Source organism: Eublepharis macularius, chromosome 12, assembly GCF_028583425.1.
Source record: "Eublepharis macularius isolate TG4126 chromosome 12, MPM_Emac_v1.0, whole genome shotgun sequence".
NCBI lineage: Eukaryota > Metazoa > Chordata > Lepidosauria > Squamata > Eublepharidae > Eublepharis > Eublepharis macularius.
In genome coordinates, this window is record NC_072801.1 from 20,374,807 (window position 1) to 20,396,034 (window position 21,228).

Consider the following 21,228-nt stretch of genomic DNA (forward strand, 5'->3'; position numbering starts at 1 on the left):
TAAGTTCCACAAAAGAGAAGCGGATGATGGAAAGATGAGAAACAGAATATGATACTCAAGGGAAATAGTAATTTCTTTAAAACCTGCAGGTTTTGATAAGTGAGCAATTTTATTTTCAGCAGCCAACAACGGAAAAGAAAAAGGTCTGCCCAATTAAATCAATGTTTGTGTGTGATTTGCACCAAAAGAAATGTTTGATCCTATGCTTTACTTGGAAATGGATCCTGCTGAGCTCAGTGGGGCTTATTCCAAACCAAGCGTGCACAGAATTGCAGCCTTAACTGGGAGAATTCATGTCAAGCTGTAAAACTTGGCCCACTTGAGCATACAAATGAGGTCCCAAGATTATAACTGAAGGTTTGCTCCAGCCCTGAAGCACAAGAGAAGGTGAAAAAACCTGCCCTGTCCTGGCACTAGAATGGTAAAGAACTTCCTTCTCAGAGAAGGATCTCCTACACTAGAGGACTTCCATGAGGAAGCCCTCTGCCCAGGAGGAGGTTCAATCCAGGGAGCCAGCACAAATGGGGAAGTGAGCCCCCAGACAGGACTGCCTGCCTCTGAAATCTCCATGATCACCCCCAAGACCCTGAGAAGACAGTGAGCCTAAGCAGAAGAATGGACCAGAGGACGGAGTGCATGCCCAAAAGCCAAGTCCTTCACAGGGGTCAGTTTCAGTACAGGGGTCATAGTTTCAGTCCAGCCTCTCATGAGTATTGATGCCAGTATCTTCTGATTGGTTTTATACAGGGCTTTTTTTCTGGGAAAAGAGGTGGCAGAACTCAGTGGGTTGCCCTCAGAGAAAATGGTCACATGGCTGGTGGCCCCGCCCCCTGATCTCCAGACAGAGGGGAGTTGAGATTGCCCTCCGCGCCTCATTTTCAAGAGGTTCCGGAACTCCGTTCCCCCACATTCCCCCTGAAAAAAAGCCCTGGTTTTATATGTTTTATTGTGATTTCATTGTATATTTAAATGTGTACTGTGTATTTAAATGTGTTATGAACTGCCTTGAGCCTGCGTGCGGGGAGGGAAGAATAAAAATGTGATAAACTAAACGAATTCCACTGTGACTTGATGGCACTTTCAGCTGCTACCAACATGAATTTTAGTTTCCTTTAATATTTTTCTGAAGAAGAAAGCTTTGACTCTTGAACGCTTATACCCTGAAAATCTTGTTCGTCTCTAAGGTGCCACTGGACTCAAATCCTGCTGTTCTACTGCAGACCAACATGGCTACATACAGGACTTTTTTTTCTGGGAAAAGAGGTGGTGGAACTCAGTGGGTTGGAACTCACAGGGGGCAACTCTTGGCGGGAGGTGGTGCCCCTGGTACCACATGTGCGTGCGCAAAGTGCACGCGTACTCCCAGGGCTAATGATGTCACTTTGGGTCAGCTGGAACAAGGGGGAAGTTTTTAAAAGTTTAAATCGCCCTCAGCAAAAATGGTCACATGGCTGGTGGCCCCGCCCCCTGATCTCTAGGCAGAGGGAAGTTTAGATTGCCCTCCGCGCCGCTCCAGTGGCACGGAGGGCAATCTAAACTCCCCTCTGTCTGGAGATCAGGGGCCGGGGCCACCAGCCATGTGACCATTTTCAAGAGGTTCCAGAACTCCGTTCCGTCGTGTTCCAGCTGGAAAAAAGCCCTGGCTACATACCTAAAACTGTAATTTTTTGTCACTGATCCCACAAAATAAATCTGCTTATTCCTACCTACCTTTGGAAGACCCTCAGAATGCTTTAGGATCTCCATGAAGCAGCGGCAGATTAGATTCCAGCACTCGTTCAGATGAGGCTGAAACACAATGGATGGGTCTTCCACATCTAACTTGATTACCAGCACTTGCGGTATGAAAAACTGCATTTCGGCATAGGTTTCTCCAAAGTCATTTCCATCCTGGAGACAAGGAAGGAAGGATACTGAAGAACTTAAAAAGATCAAAGACCGGAGCTCCTTCCCAGTACAGCTGCAGACGGCAGTTCAAACATGAACTGCGACATGTGAACATCACACAAGGGGCAGAATGAGTGTGACATGGTGTGGTGGGGACCAGTGCGTTTCTGCTTTGCATGCTGACTGTGGGTTTTTTGGTGCTGATTCATATTTGATGTAGTAAGTGCTAGTAGCAGAAAACAGCCATCTTGTAAGAATTCAAATTCTATCTTTATTTTTGGTATAATTGGACACACAGAGAACTGCTGGATTTTTGCCTCTGAATAATTGCTGTGGTGATCCAAGGTCTTTGAATAAGCAGGGAAGAGACTACAAACAACTTGAGAGTTTTTCTGAAGCTCAGCTTCAAAATGTATTTCAGCTCACTACCCACCATCGCTGTGCTATCAGCTGAATGTCATATTTAACGTGCGCTCTGCCATTTTGATGAGCATTTCTGTCTCTGTAAAACTGGCTGAAGACATTGTTATATTTTTGCTTACACATTGTATTTTATCCTCATCCATCTTTGTAGTATGAGTGTTAATCAATATGAGCGAAGGTGTTGAATGTAATCCTTTTTATACTCTCTCTATTGTCGTTTTTGAGTTACATCGCTAGTTAGGTGAGTACTACTGCTTTCTGATCGAACTGTAACCAACAAGCGACATGCCAGGATGAGTCTGCTCTTCTTGACTTACTGAAAATGCTACCACAGTTATTTCAATGTGTAGCCGTGCAATGGGACCTGTCTATATGACCAAGCTTAATGAATGCATTGAGTACCTTATCAACATTGCTCCGAAAACCTAAGCAATATCATCAGCCGTTCCCTACCTTGTGTATCTTAAAAAAAGTAAGCAGGTCTTCCAACGAATTAATGACCATCTCCCGGAGCTGTAATGACATCAGGATTGCTACTGAAGAAAAATATTCTTCTATTCGCTGAGAAGACTCAAAGTCATTCTGGGGAGCGAAATGAAGCCACTTGTCCTTCAGTTCAATAAAGAGTTCTGCACATTTTGGAATCCACCTGTGACACAGAATACCAAGGACAGAATGGTTTCAAACTATGGGGTGGACCCAGCCTCTCCTTACTAGAGCCTCTGTTTCACATGGCTTTTCTTCATTCATGATCCGCAATGTGACCTTTTGGGTAGTCAAAGAAAATACTTTCTCCGTTTTTCATTAGCGTCTCCAGGTTCAAGAATACATGGCAGAATGCAGGCGTGTGGAGCGATTTGCTTTAGTTGATGACGCACCACAAAACCTTCTGCTGAATTGTGTCTCTAAACCAATAACAAAAAAAATGAGACATGACATCCCTTTGGAGGAGATGCCAGAACTCACACTTCTCAGCTGGCTACTGCCAGTGAGAGATGGCTTTGAGGTTAAGGGCAGGTCTGGAAACAAAGAGCCAAGCTAGAAGTGACGAATGACACTTGAACGGCCAGTATGTCAGTGGTAATGTCCACACTTTGGGCCAAGCTAGAAGTGACGGATGACACTTGAACAGCCAGTGAACAGACTCACGTGTATTCCTCCCTGTTCACTTGCACTCCACTTGATCACGTAGTGAACAGGGAGGAATACAAGTGAGTCTGTTCACTGGCTGTTCAAGTGTCATCCGTCACTTCTAGCTTGGCCCAAAGTGTGGACATTACCACTGACATACTAGAGTAATGCATTCCCCTTGGTTTCCAGTTTGATTTGACAAATCCAAGCAGCAGAAAAAAGTGGCACAATATAGAGGGTGATGCCAATTGTTATTGGAAGATGCATGCTGTTAACCGGGTAGCACAAGGGCAGTGCTATGTGCTAATGACCTGTGAGCAAATGTTTCCTGTTTTCTAAGATTTCTATCAACAGCTTCAGAGCCCCACTTTTCAAAGTTAGTCTTATAGATTAATTTGCATTGTGTACCATTTGCACAGTAACTGTTTGCTTAAACTACTTACATCCCAGTTTTTGAACAGAGGCACACTAAGCAACTAAAATCAGTCATAATCAACGTGCAGTAAAGTACAAAGAGATACAAAAAAAATCAAAGTATAAATAAATCTAGCAGCATCAATTATATAACAACAGTAGCAGCACAAAAGAAAGAGGCTTGGATCACTGGAATCTCACAGACAATGTAAAAAATAAAACCACCCACTATAGGGAGATATCAAATATGTCCCATAGATGTCCCTTTCCTGCACATGACAATTCCATATAACACAATGGACTTCTCCCATCTCCAGTTCTTTTAATGTTCTTGTTCCAAAATTCCCTGTTGAAACTGTGATGCCATAACTTTGCCTCAGTGAAAGAAGGTGAAACCAGAAGAATGGCAAACCGCTCAAGTAGTCCTCACAAACTACATTTTAACCAGACATTTCCCAAAGACAAATATATGGGCAATGATTTACCTACTGTGGGGACCAGAAAATCAAAACATCATCTACTAAACAGGGACAGTTGGAATATATGTTTGATAAAGAGGCATTTTGCTCCCTCTGTTTTTCTTTAAGACACACATGAACAGCAGCACTGCCAACTTTTGAACCTGTCCTTGTAGCTGTCCCTTTAATTATCATTTGTTCTACAGCAATGTGCCGATGATCTAGTTTAGCTCCATAAAAAAAAAGCTCCAGCTGCCAAATTCTGTTGATCAAACCTGTATTAAAGTGACAAGAGCAGTCCACAATGTATGTATGTGTGTTTGTTTGTGTCTGACCAGTGGGCAATCCTGACACACACAATCAGAGAACATACTAACATTTTTTGAAAAGTACTTTTCTTGACCCGAATCAACACTAGCACTGAAGTGCTAATGCGGCTGAGGGCTCTTGATGCTTGTATCTACAGTCCTGTCCATCTATCCCGCAGTTACGGCTCCTGTCAAATTGTGCTGGTTTTTAAAATGAATTTCAATATTAAACAGCAAAGGCCACAGGAGCAATGGGATTCAAAATCCGCCAGCGGCTTCAATCTACGCTGCCTCAAAGAGTTTTCTGTGAAGACTTTGAAATGAGTGAAATTCAAGTAGGATTTGCTGTGACCAAAGGCAGAAATGAATGGGTTTCAAAACTCAGGAATGTATTAAGTATTCCATTCATAGAAAAGCTCTTTTGGGAGCAAGATAAAAACCCGACACCTTATTCCTCCTTTCAAATAAACACAAAGGTTTCTCCACAGAGAAGGCTGATGGTGCAGGCTAACATGAACTCGTATCAGCAAAGAGAATGAAATTCCCCGAACTGAATCCAGTTCAACTATCTCAGATTAGACTGAATTCTTCTGTCATTTAGGGTACTTTTCAGCACTTTCTCTGCCATCAGGTGGACATGTGTGAAAATCAAAACAGCTGTTTTAAATGTGCCAGTATCGGGTTTCTGGCTCAAACTGATGGCCATGCAGAAATACTGATTTATAACCACATTTCCTGCACCAACATGTGTGATCTCCATCTTATTTATAAGAGATACTGATCAGTCTAGTTTTATGGGGGTGCTGGGACTTCTCTACAAGGGGATTGTAGTCCAACTCACAAATGCCATTTACACAGCATTATACCAGATTTTCTGCCATGTTAGCTCACATCCTCTGATTCCAGATTCCATATTGTCATAGGTTAAAAATATGGACATGATACTATAGAGTGAACTCCTCAATTTAACTTCTTGTATTCATGATTGGTTCAGATGTGACACCATGTGTGCTGTGCTTACACACTCCACCCCCCCCCCCTTATGATCTCAAAGTCCATTAATGACTTCTGCTTTAGCCCCAACCTTAATATGTGATCTCATTTGAACTGGCAAACCATGGTTTGTTCTTCCATACCAAACCAGATTTAAAAGCTACAGTTTGAAGCTGGTCTGCAGTTCTAGTCTAGAGAGGAAATGCAAACTAAAATTTCACCAGCTTGGACGTAATGGTGAGCTGAACCAACAATATGACTTATGGGACTAAGCATTATGTGTTACATGCTAAGAAATACTTTAGGGTGCAGGCCTAAGAAGGTGCTGTTTGAAAAGCAAGCTGTATCTCTTACTTCTAAAGGAGACCTTGCAGACCTTATTAATTAATTTATTTATCATATTTTTAACCCGCTCTCCCTGCAAGCAGGCTCAGGGCGAGGTACAACATTGATTAAAATACAACATAAAAACAATAATCACAGCATAAAAACAGCAATCAATAAAACCATTCTGAGACGGGGCACTCCTGCACTCCTGCCCGTCAGCATACAAAAAGGGGAGGTAATAGCGGACAGATAGAATACTGTACCCCTTTTCGGGGCAGCCAGCAGTGGACTCTCCATAACCCCTTATAGAGGGAGACTGGTGGAAGGCTCGGCAATGATGAACTCCCTCCTTGCAGGGAGACACTCAAACGTGCTGCTCGGAAAAGCACACTAGGAATGCCTAATTAGGAACAGATCTCCTTGGAGGAATAGCTTGGCATTTAAATCCATGAGCTGTATATTCCCTGGATATATCTAATAAATATGGCCCATACAAACATTTCCAGCTGTTTTGAGGATGAAGCATTGAATACCCGACCTCCTTTATTGACTTCAAAGCATGGGCTGGGGAACGTATGTTCTGCCTGGGCCTAGACATCTGTTTGCCTAAAGAATAAGGGAGCTTTGGTGGTTAGTAATGCATGTATGCTTAAGGGACGGCTGACCTTTTCTCAAGAATCTCATGAGCTTCCTGACAGTGCTTCCGGATTAAATCTTCAAATTCACCAGGTAACAGCGGCAAGTCACCTTCAAGTATCTCCTTGGTACGAACAAACCTCAGTTCATTAAACCTATGGGAGAACAATGTACAAAATATTACAGTGGCTAAGTGGTGCCACCTTCTCCAAACCTTCATTCAAAGAGTTATCAGGAGGCTATCTCCAAAGGATGAGCTCCCAGCAAGGAAACAGGCACACACAGCCATTAAAGGACACCCTTTTTGTCAGACTCCCACTAAGCATCACCTTCGGCAAAAGCATATTGATAGACCCATTCATTGTAATCAGATGGCAATCTCACAACCACAGTGTTGTCTTTCCATTGGGTTTTAGCTTAAGGATAATCAGTTGCCTACCGGAGTCTCCAGTAGCCTCCCGGCCTTTTAACAGACCCGTGTCTTCCGTATGGCATTACAAAGAAATGAGATGCAACCTGATAACAGCTCCACCCAATCCATTTAAGACTGCCTGGCACTCAATACATGATGCATACATGTCGTCTTAACATTAGGGCCTGAAGCATCTTTTGTCTCTCTCCATTGAACACCATTTTTCCTTTTGTTTTTCAAACAGCTAACTTGGTTAAGTGATTTGTATTATTTTGATTGGTCCTCATAAAAGTATTGCCCCAACCTGGATAGCCCAGGCTAGTCCTATCCTATCAAATTTTATCAAATCTTATCAGCCATGATCAGTATTTGAATAGGAGACCAACAAGGAAGGCTAGGGTTGCTATGCAGAGGCAGGCAATGGCAAACCACCTCTGTTAGTTCTTGCCTTGAAAACCCCAGCAGGGGTCACCATAAGTCAGCTATGACTTGGTGGCACTCTCCACCACCACTACTCAATAATGTACCATGAGATTAAGTACAACTGAAGACCTCTAATAATTATATTATGACTGGCTGGTAAAGACTGCAATGTTAAATCACCTAACTGGCTACATTAAAAAGCTTTTGAAAAATTAAATGTCTTGCCTCCTATGAATCGGGTAGCAGACTTCCTTTTTAAAAACTTCACTATTCTTAATATAATCAGAATCAGTGTGATATAGTGGTCAGAATGTTAGACTAGGACCATGGAGGGAGGCTTGGGTGACTGGGTGGGAACCCCCCTGACCCTCACAGTTCACTGTGTGGCCTTGGGTAAGTCCCTCCCCCCCTCTCCTTGGCTTCCTTCTCTAGGCTGTTGTGAGGATAAAATGGAGGAAGAAAAAATCATTTATACTCCTTTGAGCTCCTTGGAGGAAGGGCAGGAAAATGTAATAAATAAAGCAGTTACCACCACAGCAGCAGCTGTGCCATCTTAGAAGAAGCTTTCCCTTCTCTCTTACTCATGGGGAGGGAAAATGTCCTCCAAGATGACACCTGCTGCAGGGCTCACACATGAAACCATCTCAAAACAAAAGAAGCATGCCATTACAAATCAAAACAAAGGAAGCATCTAGGGATGGCCCTAGATGAGGACAGTGCAATAAAGTGGTTAATGTTGGACTATGTTCTGGGAAACCTAGGTTTGAATCCCCACTTTGCCATGGAAGCTTGTCGGGTGATCTGGAGCAGTCACACATGCTCAATCTAACCTACCTTACAGGGTTGTTATGAGGAGAAGAGAGGAGAATGACGTAAGCAGTTTTGGGTCCCCAAGGGGGGAAAAGGTGGAGTATAAATGAAGCGAATGAAAAAGTGTACAGGCCCAGTGCATTAATTCTAATCCTATGAGCTATTCTATTACACCCAGAATACTGTGCAGGGGGGCAGTGATACCTGGTGGTTTTTAAAGCCAGCCAACTTACTCTGTAAACCAGAGGCGTTGCAAAGTATACATCATAGGATTCACTGTGAAAAGGTGGTCTTGGTTCCAGTTTTTCACTTCGTGGTAGACATCATGCCACGGGACAGGGGCACGGATCACTCTTTGAGGGAATGGTCGAGGAATGCTGTGGATAAAGAGCCTGTTCCTCTCTTCTGGATCTATCAATATGTAATCGACTAGGGAAAAACCATGCAAGGTATGGAAAGAATAAGTCAAAGGCAATCATCATCATCATCACCACCGCATTCAATTTATATATCGCCCTTCAGGACAACTTAACGCCCACTCAGAGCGGTTTACAAAGTATGTTATTATTATCCCCGCAACAATAATCACCCTGTGAGATGGGTGAGGCGGAGAGAGCTCCTAGAAGCTGTGACTGACCCAAGGTCACCCAGCTGGCTTCAAGTGGTGGAGTGAGGAATCGAACCCAGTTCTCCAGATTAGAGTCCTGTGCTCTTAACCACTACACCAAACTGGCTCTCCATCATCATCATCATCATCATCATCATCATCATCCCCACCTGAATCTGTTTGGATGCAGTGGTTAAGTGTGCTATGTTAACTGCACATGTTCAAGAGCCACTAGGTTGAGGCTCTCCACAGAGATTCTTGTGCAGGGGGTTGGACTAGATGACTCTTGGGATACCATGTACTATGGGGTAAGTTTTCATGGACCAGAGTCTTCAAAAACTTCATATTTAAGGTGCCATGATGACCCTCTTTGCTGTGTAGGCTGCGACAAGTTTGAGACATGGTATATCTACACGTGCAACAAAATCAAGCTGCAGAATGCTGAGGAGTCAGGTTGAACTGTACTACCTCTGGCTTCAGGGAGAATTCCACTTTTGAATGATTTCTTCATTTTAAAAAAATCCCTGCAAGTCAAGGAGCAGCATATCAGGAGAAAGTTGACCAGCATGCAGTGTTAGATTTCTCCTTGTGGGAAGTTGAGAGGAGGGGAAGTTAAGGCAAGGAGGCATTCAAATATGATCTTCCACCTGCAATCTGAAGTGGCACAGTACAGTCCATTCTATCTCCTCTGGTGCTTCCTACTACTCTGATAAAATCCAAATCTGGTTTGGAGGGTGAGCAAACTGTAATATATATATATAATATATATATTATATATATTAATATATAATATATATATATAATATATAATATATAACATGTGTGTGTGTGTGTGTGTGTGTGTGTATATATATATATATATATATATATATATATATATATATATATATATATATATATTACTACATATATGTATATAGTATATATATATTAGCTACCACTTAGTGGCAACCGTGTATAAAATCCGGACAACACATGTACAGACAAATCTACAAAACAGTAAAAAGCAGAGAACTCAAACGGCTGACAAAAATATAAAGAACTATAAGAAGAAACAAAATATGGAACATCCAATCATCCGTTCATTCATTTATTTATATCTGTATTTTAATATTGCTATGGGGACCATTATTTATTTATGCATGCTAAAAAGGCGTGGCAAAAATACAAGAAACAAATAATCAAATAATGCACAAATGATCAAATACAAGAAACAAATAATCAAATAATGCACAAATAATCAAATAATGCACAAATATATGGCACAAAAAAATGGAAGCCTCATCCCTGCACCTGCTAATGTACACACGTCTCTTCTTACCAATGTTTTTCATGAGCCAGATGTGATAATCGTCCTGAATTTCCTCTGTTAAACTGCTCAGCAATGCCTCTAGATTGGGGTTGGTAAGAAAATGCCCTGGGATATGTTCCAAAATGCTTTCCATCACTTCTTCAGGTTGCGGTGCCAGCATGTCTTTCTGGACGCCTTTATGTATGTAGTAACAGTATCTCTACAAACCATCAGTAGACAGAATTACCAGTGTGGAATGTAATAACAGGAAGCAAAATCTGCCTGGGGAACTTTATCTTCTAACCTCTTGCTTGATCACCACCAGGTCTACAACTTTATTAAATAATTCTACATACAAACTAATAAATTATAAACAGTTTCAGTTCTCATTATAGCATATCAACAAATTCATTGCGGCTAACATGCTGCCCCTGTTGGGTTATCATTCTGTGGCTGACACCTGCTTCTCCACCCTCCTTTCATTGGGGAACAAGGAACCCCACAAGTGGTTTCCTGAGAAGACAGGAAGATATGATATTCCATGTTTGGGTGATCATCTGCAGGGTGCTTTCACTCCCAGCAACTGCAGTGGGGACGAGGCAGCAGTGGTAAAGGAGGGGACAGGCCAGCAATGGAGGAAAGCAGGCACTTTCTTTTGCTACATGCTCCTCTCTCCCCTGCTGTTGGGAATTAAACAGTTACTTAATCCAATACCTGAGATGGAAGTGGCAATTCTCAAACAACTCATTCCCCCTACAATTGCACAAATGAAGCATCCACCTAAAGCCTAGGGAAAGCCATTGTAGATCACAGCTTTGGACTATGACTGGGGCAAGATCCGGGTTCAAATCTGTGCTCAGCCACAAAGCTCAGCAAGTGATCTTAAGCGGTCACTCTTGCTCAGCCCAACAAACCTTACTGAGTTATTGCCAATGTGAAATGTGGGGACATTAATGGACTTAAGGAAGCAACCCTGCTTAGGGTTGTACTGTTGGTCTCTTTAGACAGACTGCCTGACACTAATGTTCAAGACTGAATAAAACTGATTTCCAAAAGAAGCACCGGGGGGAAGATAATTTTGTTTAATCTAAATGCAAAACAGAAAATAAAAATAGAAATCAATGATTCAGAGCTTTACATTTTTACTTTAGCTTTGTTTAATACTGACAAACCATAGTAAATTTGCCCTGGAGATCCTCGGATTTGCATAAGTCCCTCCCTCTTCAATCAGGTATATCCAGCTAATTAGAGATTCAGGTTTGCAACAAACTATAGACTGCTGTAAAATCTGAACTACAAAGCTATGCTTTGTATACCATTATGAAAAACTGAGAACAGACTATAATTTGGAATCCAGGTTTTCAAGGGAGGAACTAACCAGAGTTTTCTTGTTTGGGTACAACAGCAAAGAATAGCTTGTCATGAAACATGAAATATCTAATTGTCCAACTGCACTGCAAAGGGGAAAGGGGAAATGAAATTAATGAGTCTGAGGTAGTGCCTGAACTTAGCCTTTGTTCATAAGCAGTCGCATAAACACACACTAATTTGTCTGTGATGAGCTGTTGACTGGTTTACTCTCAAGCTTGCAGGCATCCTCCTCCCTTTCCTTTGGGCACCAGTTGGGACAAGTCCTTGCTCTAACCTCTGTTACGACATTTGAACTCAAGGGTTTCAACAAGCTGGGATTTATTTCCCAACCCCAAATCAGGATTCTAAATCATCACTTAATTCTGGTTTAGAATCCCAGATCAAGAACAAGAAACAAACTCCAGCCTGTTAAAGCACCCAGATTCAGGCATCACAACAATCTGCAATTAGATCAAAGAAATCCTAAACCAAGAAGTCTTTGACTTCAGCTCTGCGTGCAAGGAAAGCAGGGTGGGTGGGACACACCTGAGCCCAAGATTAAAGTTGGTTATTAACAAACTGGAAAAGTAAGACGTCTAAGCACAGGCCTACTCCCTTGAAACAACACTCCTACTCTCAAGCATATACCACTGACGATAAAAGAATTTTTAAAATATTGTTCTGCATTTGAAAAATGGCACACTTACTTCAAGATCACTTTCTGTGGGGAGATTTTCCTGTTTGCTTATCTCTTGTTCATGCTGGAGCATCACAACGAACTGTTCTTCTGGAGTCAGAGGATGTTTGTCAGAATAATGTATAGCGCTTGATCCTGGCAGTTCCAACCCCGATGGGGCTCTGAAATGAAAAAACACCCCTTTTGTTGATAACTACTTAATCGTGAGGCGTCTTTGTGTTGATAATTTGGGAGCCTGGGAGCACAAAAATCACCCCCCCCCCCAAAAAAAGGGGACTTAAGCACAAATGGTTACAAATTTATAAAAAGGAAGAGTAGGAGACTAGATATTCTAAGGGCTCAGAAACAAGAAAAAGATTTATGTGTGTCGACGTTTTCTGAGGGCTGACTAAAAGGGTCAAGCTACACATTACACGGGAAATCCATTAGCGCATCTGTAAGATAAGGGAAAGTTTGGATTAAGGCTGTGGTGCTGGGGAAATCAGACTTATTCCTTCTTCCTCTCCCAATCTGCCATCTCCCCAATAGGAAACCCCCTCTCAAAGCTATTAGTCTTGGCCGGGCGGGGGGGATCCATATTGTTCTTCCTTTCCCCCCCAAAATAGGACTGATAAGAACTCAGGGAGGAGGGGTGATTTCTACCCTAGGGTTCTCAAATTGGAGAGTAACACTGATCCAGTTTGGAATGAGACATTCCCACAGAGGCATTTCTAGGCATAGTGAGGGAACCAGATCACACCACATCCGAGGCTGCTGGGCAAAACATTTCATTCAGTGTAAAATTCCACATGGGACGGCACAGATTCTGTGACTGATTCCCAGATATTATGTATCTGATTCCCAGATATTATGTAGGATATCCATTGCGTTTTTCTTACTGAGATTCATTTATGTGTACCCTATTAAAGAATTACACCCCTATGTAGATCTCTGGTGGCACTGAACACACAACAGAAAGGTGGGGAGAGAAGACACCGTTTTGCTTTCCATGAGACTTCTGATTAGTGGAGCTTTTCCTTTGAACTAGGCCACTGTCAAAATCAAAACTGAAATCCATGTTATACCTTTCATTAAGGCCAACACAACTGACACAAAATATTGTGCAAGTTTTCAAATCGGTTTTCTACCCTTCATCGTTCTAAACTTTGTAACATGCAGCTTAATGAAGTTATGTTAAGCTTGAAAGCTTGCAGAATGTTTTGTGTCGATTTGGGTTGTCCTAATAAAATGTTTTACATGGATTTCATTCTTGTTTGGGGATTCTGCATGAACCAGTATTGGCTGTACTATTTTCATTGTCCAAATGACCATCACTGAAAGTCACGTATGTTTTACTTTCACCAACAATGTGTAACTGTGTTACCACAATTTTCACACTACTATGCCAACACTTAAGTTAGACCAGTCCTCTTGAAGCCACCATATTGTGACAGGTTTCCCTTACGGTTCTCTCTGTTCAACAGCAGATCTCTCTCCTAATCAGGTATGCTAGGCACATATGTAATATCATGGCAACATGGCAGGACATTGATGATTTATGCAGCATGGGCTACTTTTCCACTTTCTACCTGCATTCGGGGTATAAACTCATAGCTGATAAAATCAAAAAGAGTCCAGTAGCACCTTTAAGACTAACCAATTTTATTATAGCATAAGCTTATGCTACAATAAAATTGGTTAGTCTTAAAGGTGCCGCTGGACTCTTTTTGATTTTGCTACTACAGACTAACACGGCTAACTCCTCTGGATAGCTGATAAACTGCACAATACCTGTCAGATTCATAAATACTTTTCAGCATCAGTTTCTGCTTCTTCTCAGAAGGAGCATATTCTTTAGGAGCTAGAAGACTCAGTCAAGAAAAAGAACAGACTGGAAGAACAAAACACAGAAAATGGCACAGAGCAGGGAGGAAAAGGTGGCCTGAATATTTACAGTAATTAATTTGTGGGACAGTTTTAATACCATCCTAGTGACATTATGCCCTGAGCTGGATGGCCCAGGATGGCCCAATCTCAACTCTTGGAAGCTAAGCATGGTCAGTCCTGGTTAGTACTTGGATGAGACAAGACCATCATGGAAGTCCAGGGTCACTATGCAGAGGCAGGCAATAGCAAACTTCATTTAGTCCCTTGCCTCGAATCCTCTATGGGGCCACCATAAGTCGGCTGCAACTTGATGGTACTTTACACACACACACACACAGAGTGACATTCCATATTTAGTCATATGGCAACATGAGAATAGTTTGACATCCTTCCCCACTAACTCCCTTGTCACTCAGTTCTTGAGGGTGAGTGGACAGGGAGAGGCTGATTCAAAGCAACCATCCAGGTGTAGGTCTCTAGTTAGAAATATCATCCCTAAAAGCAGCAAGGAAGTGCTCCAGGAAGGAAAAAAAACAGCCAGGGAGTAATTAACTAGTAATTTCTGAGTACCTAGAGCTTTTTTATATATTGTCAAAGGCTTTCACGGCCGGAGAACGTTAATTGTTGTAGATTTTCCGGGCTGTATGGCCATGGTCTTGGCATTGTAATCCCTGACATTTCGCCAGCAGCTGTTACTGGCATCTTCAGAGGTTTAGCACTGAAAGACAGAGATCTGTCTGTGTTAATGTGTGGAGAAGATGTTAGCAGGTAATTTATATCTACTCAGGAAGGTGGGTTTGGGCTGAGTCATCCTGTAAGAGTTTCCCAGGGTGTGGAATGCTAATGGGGGGTAGCTTCACTGTATCCTGAGGAGGTTCTTTTGGTGGTTGATATGCTAATCTTATCTGCAGGGCTATTGTAATATGTAGAGTATTTTGTTAGTCTGGTGTTTTTCAGGACTGGAAACCATGCTCTATTCATTCTTAAACTCTCTTCTTTCCTGTTGAAATTGTGCTTATGCTTATGAATTTCAATGGTTTCCCTGTGCAACCTGACAAAGTAGTTGGATGTGTTGTCCAGTATTTTATTGTCCTGGAATAAGATACTGTGTCCTGTTTGAGTTAGGCTATGTTCAGAGATCAGAGAGATCTCCGTCTTTCGGTGCTACACCTATGAAGTTGCCAGTCACAGCTGCTAGCGAAACATCAGGAATTACAATTCCAAGACCGTGGCCATACAGCACAGAAAATCTACAACTAGAGCTTTTTTGCTTTTCATTGCCATATCCACCCCATTCTGCCATAACAGCGCATGGCTAACAGAGATAGAAAACTTTTGCCAGATAAAATGCAGGAAAATAAAATGTGAAACATGAGACCATTTTCCGGATACGTGGAGATTCTGCCTTCTGTTTTGCTGATCCTGAGGGCTTTTTTGCCCTTACGACTGAAGGGATCTTCTGTAGATCTTTCATTTTCAGGTCACGGGCAGTGAGGGTATAGTTATTGGCAATGGAGTCACTGGGGCTTCGGAAATGGCACTGCTCTTTAAATGGAGCTGCTAATGTCCAAGATGCTCTTTGCATCAGAAAAGGGTAATAACTGCTCCTCTGGATCAACTGAAACAGAAAATGAACACACACAGCAATGGCATTAAAGTGTACAATTGCAGAGAAGTTCATAAATGTACAGACATTCTCATATAATTCAGAGTGATTATGCATTAACTCCTTATCAAATCCAAGTCACAGATTCCTGCAACAAATTTATTAGTAGCCTCTGTTCAGGGCCTAACAACATGTTATGTTTTCTCCTGGGATGCCACCAGATCCACTCGAGAGACGTGTTCTGTAAATCTGCACTTCCAGGAATAGTTAAATCACAAGAATATGGTCTAAGAGCAGTAGCACATGTGCTCAGGTTTGGTTTTAAGAACATGAGCTCTGCTGAATCCAACCAGTACTGAAGCATCCTGTTTCACACAGTGGCCAACAGGTTGCCCTGGATAGTCAACAAATGGAGCAAAGAGGCCAAGGCCTTCCCCTAATGTTGCCTCCTAGCTCTGGGTTTTGGAGCCTTACTGCTTCTGAATGGGGAGGTTCACTTTAGTTGCTATGGCTAGTAACAACTGGCAGACCTCTCTTCCATGGATTTGTCTAATCCTCTTTTAAAGCCATCTACATCTGTGACCAGCACTACATCCTCTGGCCAGGACTCTACATTTTAATCGCTCATTGTGCAAAGAAGTATTTCCTTTTGTCCATCCTGAATCTACTGCCTAACAGCCTCATTGGATGCTCTCAAGTTCTAATATTTTGGAAGAAGGAGAAAAACTTCTCTCTGTCTACTCTCTTCACCCTGTGCATAATTTTATAAACTCCTATCATGTCCCTCTTTAGTCTACTTTTTTCTAAACTACAAAGGCCAAGACTCTCCTAACTTTCCTCAAAAGAATATTTCCCAAGCACAAACATGTATTCTGTTTATTAGAACAGCGGTTCGCAACCTTTTTGGCACCCGGGACCGGTTTCATGGAAGCCAATTTTTCCACGGACGGGGGGGGTGAGGGGATGGTTTCAGGATGATATAATTGTGAACTTTATTTCTATTATTACATTATATAATGTAATAATAATTATACAACTCACCACAATGCAGAATCAGTGGGAGCCCTGAGCTTGTTTTCCTGCAACTAGATGGTCCCATCTGAGGGTGATAGGAGGCAGCGGGCGGTGGCAGACACAGTATAAAGCCAGTACTCATGGACTGGTCATTGGAGAGGGCAGCAGCAACAGCCAGCAGCCAGCCACAGCACACAGAGCTGCCCAGTAGCTGCACCGCCACAAGGTCTATATTTTTTAGCGCAACTGTGTGGGTAGGAGGTCAGTGATGCTTCTCCACTCTCCAGCAGCGGCCACGCCACCGGAGGAGAGGAAGAGGCAGGCAGAGGCAGACTGGGACAGATGGCAGGCGATGCTCAGGGCGGCTGGCTGCCCAGCGAGCCTGGTGGTGACCTGAGGAGGCAGAGGCAGACTGGGGCAGGCAGCACTCAGGGCGGCTGGCTGCCCGGCAGGCCCGGCAGTGACCCAGCACACAAAGGTGCGAGGGCAGGGCAGGGCAGGGCAGCAGCAACAGCTCCAGCAAGCGCAGCCACACCGACCACAGCACGAGGCACCAACTGCGTGTGTGCCAGCTGGGAGCAGGAGGCGAGACCCAGAGGCATGATGGGAGTCAGCCAGCCAGGCAAGGTGATATTTCTAATGAAAAGTGCAGGGCCAGCCAGGCGAAGTGCGGCCGCCACCCCCCCCCAAGACAGTGACCGCCTACCTCACCTGCTCCCTGGAGCCAGCTCTGTGCTTGCCTGCCACTCACCTCCTGTGCAGCCTGGTTGCTAACAGGCCACGGACCGGTATCGGTCCACGCCCCGGGGGCTGGGGAGCCCTGTATTAGAATGCTGCTCTCACTCTAAAAGGAGGCAGACCATATACACTTCCCCAAATGCTCTGAAGAAAGAACAGGATAATACCGTATTAGTTTGGCAGACAGAAGTTGCCCTGGAATCTAACTGTGGCCTGTTGATATATTTGCTCATCTGAACAGGGCCTTATGCAGGGGCCACTTTGCACATGGACAAAATCAACAGCTGCCTGGACATTCTCTGTGGTGGCCCCCACCTTATGGAACAGCCTACCCAAAGAGGTCAGGAAAGCTCCCACTCTCCAGGCTTTCCACACACTATGCAAAACTGAATTATTCAAGAGGGGTTTTTAACTCAGATAGGAGGGCTGTACTGTATGGAAGTACATCAAAGAGATGCATCAGTAAAGAGACAGAGACCATAGACTTTACTACTACATACTACTATGTATCATCTGTTACTTTAACCATGATCCTACCAGGTAGTTCTACATTGTTTAATATGTGGGTCTTAAAATTGCTTATGCTCTATTTCGGCATTTCTTCAATTCAGTATTGGATTTCTGCTGGTTTTAAATCTTTGCAAATTTGCATTTATATACCCTGTTACAATGTTTATTGAAATGTCCTTGAAACTGACTGTACTAACTCACACTGTGTAATCTGCCTTCAGTCTCAGTGAGAAAAGCAGACTACAAATAATGTAATTTTTAAAGAAATCCACGTTTTATAAAGGGCCTGGCACAGGCAAAACTTTGGTGCAGATTTCTGCTGTTTTATGCTCTCCCCCCCCCAATGCTATCAATGTTCCCATTCTCATCAATAAAACATCACCCCTAAAAAAGCAAACTCCACAGTTGCCAGCCTCCAGGTAGGGGCTGGAGTTCTCCCAGAATTACATCTGATCTCCAGACTACAGAGATCAGTTTCCTCGGAGGCCAGGGCAACTTCGGATGGCAGACACTGCGGCATCACATCGCCAATGAGCTCCCTCCCCTCCCCTAACTCTGCCAGACAGGATCTGCCCTCAAACCTCCAGAAACTTCCCAACCCAGAGTTGGCAACCCTAGCTACTTCCAATCATGATATCACGATAATTTCTTTGCAATATTTTTTCCAAAGCAACGAGTAATGCAGAAGAAGGAAAGACATGAGTCATCTAAAAGTCTGGGGTAAACTGCCTACTCTGGTTCCACTGTGGCTGGAGCAAGATAAAAAATACTTTTCAATAAATCAAACATTTCCTTCAGAAATCTTCGAAATGAACTGAACGACCTTGAACTCAGGACAGAGTGCATCCACAGAACAATAAAAGGGTGGAACAGAGGAAAATTGCTCACTCCTATTTGTAGGAGCATCTCTGCAAATGTATTGCTGTGGGGACGATGGTAATTAATGGTGACCTCCAGAGATGCAGAGAATTAAAATACAAAGTGATATGTTTTTGTTGCCACACATGGAACACGGAAGAGGCCGTTTTCTGTCATCTACCATAAGCTTTAGTTGGAATTGATAATAAAATCATGACCCTTTTTTTGGAAGAGTTGATAAGCCATGATTATAGCCCCTGCAGTGGATTTTGGCTTTCTGACTGACAGGGCTTGCCTTATCAGTAAAGAAACAGATGGCAAATCCTTGTTGTGGGACTGCTGGAGAGATACTTCTATAAGCACGTTGTGTGGGGCCCCTATTCTGCTCAGACTCAGATATCACACTCATTATTTTATCCAGTAATAACCTTGGGCCAGGGAGAGGTATTTCAGTCATTTAAAAATGGACAAAAATATTTAAGGGATAATATTGGAAACCTCCGGGTATTTGCAATGTCTTTAGCAGGTGTAAAAGAACAATACTTATCACTGTTTTAAAACTTCTTCCCACTAGGTGGGGCAGCATTATGGCTCTAACAGCATGCAGGCAAAAATAATGCTCAAGGGTAAAATGTGAAAATAAAAACTAAAGATGTGTTTTGCAAAGGAAAAGCCATCATGCTCGGAGGAGATCTTTGAGATTAGTTGCTTCATTTAATATCAATTGATTTGCTGGTAGCATGATTGTTAATTCAGGTGGGTAGTTGGTCTGTAGTAGATGAGTTTATACCCTAAAAACTCTTGTAGGTCTTATAATGCTATTGGACTTGAACCTTATTCATTAATTCAATTCATCCTGTGCACACATTTGCATTTCACTGGAAAGAAATGCTTGCTTTAGAGTAAACTTGCACAGGAATGGGCTACAAATACTCAGTGAACATCCTAGCTGTCGATTACATTGTATTTTCACTTGTAATCTGCCTTGGATCTCAGTTAAAGAGGCTGAACAATAGCAACAACAACAATAATAATACCCAAGCCAGACAAAGATAATTTCTGCTGGTGCAGCTTTCTCCATCCCTAAGTCACAAGACTTTCCTTCTACCATTCTCTCTTTTATTCTACTTTACTCTGTTCTGTTCTATGTACAGGGTCTCCTTCACATAGACTTACCAACCAACACAGGATCACAGCATTAGCATTCTCTCTTTTTTTGTAATAAAATCTGAAAAATAAATATTCAGCAGCACAGCACAACTTGTCCTAAGTAGTTCTGGGATTTGCCCTCCCCTCCCCTCGCGCTTTTATTAGACAAAGCAGCTCAGATCGAGTATAATTCTAGCAGGGAAAGAGACGATTTTAATGCTTTCCTTCTCGCCTCACAACACCCCCTGCAAGCTCCTTTTCACCCCAAAGAGGATACGTGTCCCTGTAGCTTTTATCTCTCATTGACAAAAGCAGTTCTCCACTCCATCTGAAGCCACCCAAAGCTGCATTACCCTGTAACAGAAAGCTGTTGAGGGAACAAACAACAGAACTACACACAGGGGAAATTTCTGCCCACGACTTCCAAGAACCACCACAGGCTCCCCCCGCCCCCGCCACAATGGTTTCCTGGTTCTGCCCTCCTACACAAGAAAGAGAAAACAAAGCATAAGACCAGAGAAACAGACACTCATGAGCGAATCTGATTTGTCTTTCTGTTCGCCCTCAGACGGTGTAGCTAAGGCACGGAAGCACAAAACTTGGGAGACTGTACAGATTTGATGGGATACGAGGGAGGGGGTGTTTCAGCCTCTCATATTCTCTTGACTAAAGACCTGTACTGACAAATGCTTCAATTACAATCACTGCAGCGACAGCGTGTGCCCCAAGAATGGGTGTTCCTTGCATATGGTGTCCTACTTCAAAGCACTTCTGTGCTGAAACAGTGCCATTCAGGGGTTGGGCTGGAAGACTCCGTTCTTATTTTTCCACACTTTGAATCATGCTGTCAGTTGCAAGTGGCTGGCTCTTTTGTTTTTTTAATCTAACCAAACAGCTCTCAAGATTTCAGAAGGGGGAAAAGTAATCTACAGGACTTGTTGTTAGGAAACAAGTCATTATTAGGAAACAGCTCTTTCCTAACAAAAAAATTGTTAGGAAATAGATCTGTCCAGGAGTCGTTTCATAGAAAAAGAGCTGGAGGAACTCATTAGGATAACTCATTAACATATGCCACCCCCCTTGACATAACTGGAAATGTGTCATTAGCATAGCTATTTGCATATGCCACAACCCCTGACATCACCTATCCTGGCTGTCCTGGACCCAATCCTGGCCATTCAGGGCCGAAATTGGGCCCAAAATGGCAAAAAGGGTCTGAAAATGGCCAAAAAGGGGCCCAAAATGGTCAGGATCGGGCCACTGCTGAGCAGGAGAGTGATCCACTACCTGTTAGAGGCCTGATCCAGGCCGTTTCGGTCC

At 42.9% G+C, this 21,228-nt stretch overlaps 1 protein-coding gene across 1 annotated transcript in view; it reads right to left on the reverse strand.

Annotated features, from left to right (window-relative positions):
* The window catches only part of DNAH3 (dynein axonemal heavy chain 3), a 121,686-nt gene that overhangs the window by 89,879 nt on the left and 10,579 nt on the right, over nucleotides 1-21,228 (reverse strand). The window contains exons 4-11 of the mRNA XM_054993671.1: nucleotides 15,426-15,651; nucleotides 13,938-14,007; nucleotides 12,178-12,328; nucleotides 10,151-10,340; nucleotides 8,456-8,651; nucleotides 6,607-6,732; nucleotides 2,764-2,959; nucleotides 1,711-1,890 (exon numbers count right to left, since the gene is read on the reverse strand). Coding sequence (XP_054849646.1) covers nucleotides 1,711-1,890; nucleotides 2,764-2,959; nucleotides 6,607-6,732; nucleotides 8,456-8,651; nucleotides 10,151-10,340; nucleotides 12,178-12,328; nucleotides 13,938-14,007; nucleotides 15,426-15,651 — 1,335 coding nt within the window. The remainder of the gene's footprint in view (nucleotides 1-1,710; nucleotides 1,891-2,763; nucleotides 2,960-6,606; nucleotides 6,733-8,455; nucleotides 8,652-10,150; nucleotides 10,341-12,177; nucleotides 12,329-13,937; nucleotides 14,008-15,425; nucleotides 15,652-21,228) is intronic.